This window comes from Myotis brandtii, unplaced genomic scaffold (assembly GCF_000412655.1).
Source record: "Myotis brandtii unplaced genomic scaffold, ASM41265v1 scaffold420, whole genome shotgun sequence".
Lineage (NCBI taxonomy): Eukaryota > Metazoa > Chordata > Mammalia > Chiroptera > Vespertilionidae > Myotis > Myotis brandtii.
In genome coordinates this window covers 2,069,187-2,076,621 of record NW_005366109.1, presented here as the reverse complement: position 1 = coordinate 2,076,621, position 7,435 = coordinate 2,069,187, and the positions used below count along the sequence as shown (strand labels likewise).

At 56.6% G+C, this 7,435-nt stretch overlaps 1 protein-coding gene across 1 annotated transcript in view; it reads right to left on the bottom strand.

Annotated features, from left to right (window-relative positions):
• The window catches only part of GLP1R (glucagon-like peptide 1 receptor), a 25,351-nt gene that overhangs the window by 10,928 nt on the left and 6,988 nt on the right, over positions 1 to 7,435 (bottom strand). Inside the window, exons 5-8 of the mRNA XM_014545719.1 lie at positions 5,505 to 5,623; positions 5,078 to 5,184; positions 2,035 to 2,188; positions 1,581 to 1,740 (exon numbers count right to left, since the gene is read on the bottom strand). Coding sequence (XP_014401205.1) covers positions 1,581 to 1,740; positions 2,035 to 2,188; positions 5,078 to 5,184; positions 5,505 to 5,623 — 540 coding nt within the window. The remainder of the gene's footprint in view (positions 1 to 1,580; positions 1,741 to 2,034; positions 2,189 to 5,077; positions 5,185 to 5,504; positions 5,624 to 7,435) is intronic.

The window sequence follows — 7,435 nt, the reverse complement described above, 5'->3', positions numbered from 1 at the left end:
ACCCCCTCCTCTGCACACACCACAGCGTCCCTTTGATTGTTCCTGTCCACAGGTCGCCATGGTGACGGGCACTCCCAGTGCTGATGCTATTTCCCAGAATGGACATCACCACCCCCTCCCTGAGGACAGCGCTCTCCGCACTGGCCCACCCTAGCTCTCCACAGGCTCTCCAGCTGCCCGAGCCTGACTGCCCTGGTGGGATAAAGAGGCCTCGGAGGGCAGACGGCTCAGCAGGGAGGGGCTGAGCCTTGGCGGAGTGGGAGGCGGGAGCAGGGAGCTGAGCGCAGAGTCCAGGCCCAGGGGCCCACCTGTGCAGAGGCCTGAGCATATTGCACGGGGCAGAGGGGACTGGAGGAGATACAGTGCCGGGCAGGACAGGACAGGGGGGCTCAGAGCCTGGGACTCAGGCGGCTGTTCCAGGGCTGGCCCTGCCCATGAGGGCCTGCCCTGTCTGTGAGACCCTGCCCATGAGGCTCTGCCCTGTCTGCACCTCGGTGCCCTCAATACACTGGCCCCACTATTGCCCCCTTAGAGGCACTCTTCTTCACTGGGCTACATGGAGCCGAGTGGCTGAGGAACACCAGCAAGAAGCAGGGGAGTGTGAGAGAGCACAGAGCCAGGGTGGCCAGCCAACCTGCATGACCTCCTGAGGGGTGGACTGGACCGGGCAGCCTTGCAAAGGCCCAGGGGCGGGAGCCAGCATGGACGGGCCTTCGAGAAGGAGCGTGGCCGTGACTGAGTGGAAGTCCCTGGGAGTCGGGACAGCAGTGGTCAGAGCAGCTTGAGGATGGGCGAGTGAAGGGAGGGAGGAGTGGATGGATGGACACAGCTCTGATGGAGGGGGACCCTGTGGTGCGGGCAGGGGGCAGGGGGCAGGGGGCAGGGACCCGCAGGCCCTGGAGGCCAGGCGGCAGGGCTTCTGCTGCATCCCCGTGGCGCCGGTGGGCCCCCAGAGTAATTCTGCTGCATCTGTTTTTTGGTGGCGAGTGGGGGCTGGGGGCTGCTGCTGCTGGGGTCCCAGCCCCTGCCCCACCCACCCCTTTCTCATCGGGATCCCACATGGCGAGAGGCAGAAGCACAACCAGAAATGTTCCAGCAAAAAAAAAAGACTCAGTGGTTCTCGGCAAACTTTTTTGGCCAGAACATTTCCGGCTGGGCTCCAGGCGCATCCGCGGTCCACCGTCCTCAGCTGGCTTCCGCAACCCCTGGCCTCCTCTCCCTCCCAGCCTCACTGCCCAGGGCTGGTGGGTGTTGGCGGGTGTTGGCTCCATCCCAGCAGGCCTTAGGGGTGGGGGTATTTGAGGACAGTGGAGGGCTGTGGCATATGCGGTGGATTTGGCTTCCATTAAGGGGGAGGGTTGTGAAAAGGAGGGAGGGTAACCCTAACCCCATGGGCAGCAAGCCCTGTTCCCAGGACAGAGTCACCCAGGGGCCCTGCCCCAGCCCAGCAGTGTGCTCCGAGCACCAAGGCGGCTTCATGGGGGAGCCTGGAGGCAGGAGTGGAAGCGGCTGAGCCCCCCCCGCCCTCCCGCCTCGTGCCACAGGTGGGGGTGGGGGTGTGATGGCTGGCGGTGCCTTACCCCAGCCTATGCTCAGGTAGAGCCTGAAGATGCGCTGCTCAGAGAAGACGGAGAAGGCCAGCAGCGTGTACAGGTACACGCCCTCCACCAGGAGCCAGTAGTAGTTGGCCGCCACGCAGTACTGCATGAGCAGGAACACCAGGCGGCAGCTCAGAGAGTCCTGGGGGCAGGGGAAAGGTCCCGGGGGGACAACAGCTCTGGCCCCTGCCTCTCTTGACCCCTCCCCCATGTCAGACTGAGAACTCCCTAAGGGCAGGGGCCATGTCTCCTTGGCGGGGGGCGGGGGGCCCATGACGGACTGCCTCTCCCATCAGAAGGGGGGCGGGGGGATTCCCTGAGGACCAGGCCTGGGCAGCTCTGGCCTATCTCTGTGCCAGGCCTGGGTGGGATGGGGGACACCAGCCTCCACTGATGGCCTGTCCCTCCCCAGGCCCTTCCCGGACACACCACGCACCTGGTAGGAGAGGAGCCCGTCCCACTCGTGCTTCTGGGAAGCCGTGCTGTACATCCACTTGAGGGCCGCGTCCTTGACGAAGACAGACAGTGCTCGGAGGATGAAGGAGGCGAACAGGTTCAGGTGGATGTAGTTCCGGGTGCAGTGCAGGTGTCTGCGAGAGAAAGCAGGGCCTCTGGCAAGACGGCCCGCAACCCCCGGCTCTCAGGCTCGCACACCCGGGGCACGTCCGGCTCTGGGCTGCTCCTGTCCTCCCTCTGAGCATGCCCGTCTCCCCACAACCTTGACAACCCTTTTGTTTAGTTCAAGTCCAGCCTCTCCATAAGCCTTCGGTTGCGTGGTCACTGCACCCCCACCCCACCCCCGTTCTGTCCTCTGTCTGTGGCAACTTCTTGTTTACAAAGTCATGTGTGGCCCAAGCGGTGAAGGTGCGAGGACCAGTTCCCCCAGTGGGGAGTTCGCTTCTTGGTGGCAGGGCCTCCTTCTTACCTGCCTCGGGGCTGCCATACGGGGCACGTGGTAAGGATTCCCAAAGTATTGGATACAATTTCAATACCCTTTCATGTAAAAACGTGTTACAAACTGGAAATACGAGGGCATTTCTTAACATGATAAGGGCTATCTACCCAAACCAGGAGCAGACATCATTCTTAACTGAGAAACTTTAGAAGTATTCCCTTTAAAATCAGAAAAAAAGAAGGGTCATCTAGACATAAGAAGCTATCATCACATCTATTCAACATTGTACGACAGACCCTCGACACTATAATAAGAAAAGGGAAAAGTGTGCAAGAACTGGAAAGCCTTGGTGGGCGTGGCTCATCCCATGCACTGAAGGGTCATGGGTTGGATTCCAAGCCAGGGCACATACCCGGGTTTCAGGTTTGATCCCTGGAGGCAACCAATCAATGTTTCTCTCTCTCCCTTCCTCTCTCTCTAAAACCAGCAAAACCATATACTCGGGTGAGGATTTTAAAAAAAAATAGATTTGAGAATAAAGGAACAGAATTGTTATTATTTATAGATGATAGATTATCTTCATAGAAAATCCAAGACACTTGACACATAAATTATTAGAACTAATAAGAGAGCTCAGCAAGGTGATATGTATGTTCATGTACATCAGCAACAAACAATTAAAAAGTAAAATTTAAAAATTCATTTATAATATTTTGAATTGACTAGCTAGAAATAAGTCTAACATAACATGGGCAAGATTGCTAGGAGGAATAAAACTTGCTAAAATCATTAAAGAAGATTTAAGTTAACTGAAGCTATACCACATTCACAGAGAGACTCACTCTCTTAAAGATGTCAATTCTCCCCGTATTAATTGATAATGTCAATATCGCTATCACAGAAATTCCCACAGTGTTGGTTTTTAAAAATGAAATTTAAAAACTTATAAAGAAGAGGCGAGGGCTGAGATTAGTTCCGACCACAAAGTAGGGGTCCTTGCTACAAGCGAACAGAGATTTTTAATGCATATATAGTAGCTAAGGCACCACGGTATTGCAAAAGGACAAATGGAGAGACCAACGAACATGACAGAAACCAACCCAGCCACCGGCGGCCCCTGCTGCCTGGCAGCGTCGGCATTGCAACCAAGGGGGGAGGGTGACTGGCAGAAAGTGGTCCTGAGACAATTAACTATATGTATACCCGGGAAAGGAAAATTCATCTCTATTTCCACCAGAGACAAAAGCAAATTCCAGGCACATCAAAGAACCATAAGGAACGAGCAAAACCCACGACCCCAGGAGATAAGGAAAGATTTCTCAAACAAGACCATAATGAAATTTGGTCTTTGGAAAAAAAACGATACATTTTAAATCAAGTGACGAAATTATTTTTTATCTACTGATAAATTTTGTTTATCAATAAAAACAGAAAAATTAATATATTTCATTCCATTAAAATTGATGTCTTCTGTGCATAAAAGGCACCAGAGTGAGTGGGGGGAAAAAAGTAATAAACCACAGACTAAGAGAAGACATTTCCTGCGTTGGTACCCGGAATATGTAATGAATGCCTAAGATAAAAACGAAAAAGCCAAATAAGCCAATAAAAAGTGAGCGATTCTACGAGCAAGCAATTCACAGAATCAAACATAAAAAACGCGACTCTCTCTGGGAATCAGAGATATGCACATTAAAATCATAATGAGATATTTCAGACACTTTAGATTAGCAACAATTAAGCCTGAGAATACTAAATAGTGGCGAGGGCTTTAAGGGAAGGGAACTCTCATTTATTACTGGTGAGAAGGCAAACTGGTGCGATCACTTTGGAAGCGACTTCACCACACCTGATCAATTTGCAAAAGCACGCGCTGTTCAGATCAGGCGGCTGCGCTCGGAGGTATGTGCCCTCAGAGAAAGGCACAGGGGTCACAGGTAAGAGCGTTCACTGTAGCAGGTGTATAATCCAGGAGAGGAAAACTTCAAATGCCCACTAAAAGGACAAGCGATAAATGAACTGTGCTACACCACACAATGCGGCACACAGCGACAGTTAAAAGGAACGAAGAGTTACCCGTTTCAACGTAAATGAATCTCACAAAAACACTGTCAGGCCAAAAATAACATTGCGGAAGAATATATGTCCGGCATGTCGTCAAAAGCAGGCAATATTCTGGCCGTATATTTTTACAGATACTTACAAAAGCGGTGAGAGTCTAGAGCAGTGGTTCTCAACCTTGGCTGCACATTAGAATCACCTGGGAATCTTTTTAAAATCCTGATTTCTGAGCCTCATGCTCCGGAAATTCTGTTTCTTTGTTACTAATGTGGTCGCCCCACCCCATATCAGATATTTACATGACGATTCCTAACAGTAGCAACATTACAGTTATGAAGTAGCAACGAAAATAATTTTATGGTTGGGTCACAACATGAGGAACTGTATTTAAAGGGCCAGAAGGTTGAGAACCACTGCTTAGGAGAAAAACCTGCTGCCTGTGGTTCTGGTTCGGTGCCCCCGCCTCCATCTGGGGACGGAGAGGGAGTTAGGACGCGGCAGTGCCCCGGGCCCGGCCTCTCACCTGAAGCCCAGGAGGATGGCGGAGGCGATGACCAGGGCGGAGAAGGAGAGCGCGTAGCCCACCGTGTAGACGATGTAGAGGGACAGGAGCTGGTCCTCCGGGGAGCTCTGTGTGCACACGGGGACGCATGGGCATGGGGTGCCCCGGGATGTCCCTCCCACACCCCTCCTTCCCATGGGACCGTGGGGCCCCCAGAACGGAGAAAGAGAATAACCCAGGGAGATGGTCTCCAGATCCCAGGACCCTGGTCCCAGGCCAGAGGTGAACACGCACCACCTCTGCCCAGGAAGCATGGTGTGCAAAGCTCCCACCCGGAGCGACGGAGGAGACAACCACGGCCCTCACACCCCCAGGGCCCAGGGCCCTGCTCCAGCGATGCAGGGACCTGCTACCCCTCGCTGGCTCGGAGCCCCCATCTTCAACTCACCCTGTCCCCGCGCTTGGACTCCTCGCACTCCGACAGGTCCCGCCAGGGCAGGCTGGAGTTGTCCTGGAGAAGCCACAGGCCGTCGGCCGTGCAGAAGCGGTACACGTGGCCCTGCAGCACTGGGCGGGGACAGGGCGCTGAGCCTCGGCCGCTGCCACGGCCTCTCGTCCTCTGGCCCCCGGGGCTGCCCACGCCCCCAGGACGGGCCTCTGGGAGTGAGTAACGCCTCACACACACCCACACACAGACGCCCGCACACTTGGCCTCCTGCCCTGCCAGGTGCCCACCTGGCCCAAGGACAGGAGAGGCGGTCACGGAGGCGGGGCCGCCGCCGCCCTCAGCCCCTCCTCCTGGCTGAGCAGCGAGGACATGACTCCAGCCACTGCCAGGCCCGTCTCCGCCTCAGTCACACTGCTCCCAGGTCTGCTGTGACCCCCGTGGCCCTGGCAGCCCACAGCCACCTGCTGCGGCTTCTGATCCGCAGGCTCAGTGCCCACCTCCCCCCAACACTCCGTGGGCAGAGCAGGCCTGGAAACCAGTGGGCAGGGAGGGGCAAAGAGGAAGCAAGAGACACGGCCCTGTCCTCAGGGAGCCCCCGTCTGAGGGGGACACGGCCCTGTCCTCAGGGAGCCCCCTCTGAGGGGGACACGGCCCTGTCCTCAGGGAGCCCCCGTCTGAGGGGGACACAGCCCTGTCCTCAGGGAGCCCCCGTCTGAGGGGGACACGGCCCTGTCCTCAGGGAGCCCCCGTCTGAGGGGAGACATGGCCCTGTCCCCAGGAAGCCCCATTTGAAGCAGGAAGGAAGCACATTTCCTGGCTTTAATAAGACTCACAGAAAAAAAGCCAAAAATGTGGTCAGAAAGGAAGAGCACAAATGCAAACCAAGAGAGATCACGCGCAGGTCCAGGCGAGCGGTGCCGTTCACTCACATCCAGGCATCGGGACCCCGAGTCCGTCCACCGACACCGCTACACTGCCCACCTCCCCAGGGACATGCGGGGCCTGTGGCCACAGGTTTGCTCCGTGAGAATGGGTCTGACCCCAGGGCAGGAAGTGGGACAAAATGAGGTGGGGGAGGGGAGGGGTGGCACAGGGGGACCCAGGAGAGAAGCTGGAGCCAGGACAAATTGTAAAAGGTGTTAAAATTCTAAAGATGTTAAAGCCCTGCGTCCCCAGCTGTGGGAGGCAGAGCCCCGTGAGGGGGAGCGGAGAAGCCGCCCAGGCTCCTAGGTTCCCGGTGGTAGGGCGGGCAGGCTTCCTGGTGGAGGTGGAATAAAGGCCCTGTCTGCAGCTGTGGCCAGCCTCCCTGCTGGGGCCCAGGAGGGGCCTAGGCCGAGGCTGTCTCCCGGTGCACACCCTCCCCCCGCCCACCGTGTGAGTGCAAACCTTCAGTGCAGGGTCTAGGACAGCGTCTCCCCGCCCTGTCAGGCACCTGCAGGCTGTCCGTCAGGCCCTGTCCTCCCTAGCTGGCCCCCGGGCACCCCGGGCAGCCTCCCTGCTGGCTCTCCTTCCCCTGCCCGCTGCCACAAGCAAACCCTGAACCAGGTCCCTCTCCGGGACAGAGCATCTGGCACACAGTGAGGCACGTCAGCTTGCAGCATCGCTCCCAGAAGGCCCTGCATTTTAAGACTTCACCCGGAAAGTCTGAAGCCTAACGGTGGGGCTTCTGGCAGCGGCAGAGCCTGTCCCAGCACCCCTAGTGCAGAACCAGGCAAGACAGGGGCGGAGGAGGGGGAGCCTGTCTCAGGCACCGAATGCATCTGCTCTCTGCTGGGTGGATGCCTGAAACCCTTCACTAGGGGGTCCAGTCCTTTTCTGGCCAAACCAGTGGTAGATAAGCCCAGAGCAGTGCCAGGATCTGGGCTCTCACCTCATGGCGAGTGGGGTTGATGCCAGAGCCTTCTCTGGCAGCCCGTGTGTGTGTGTGTGTG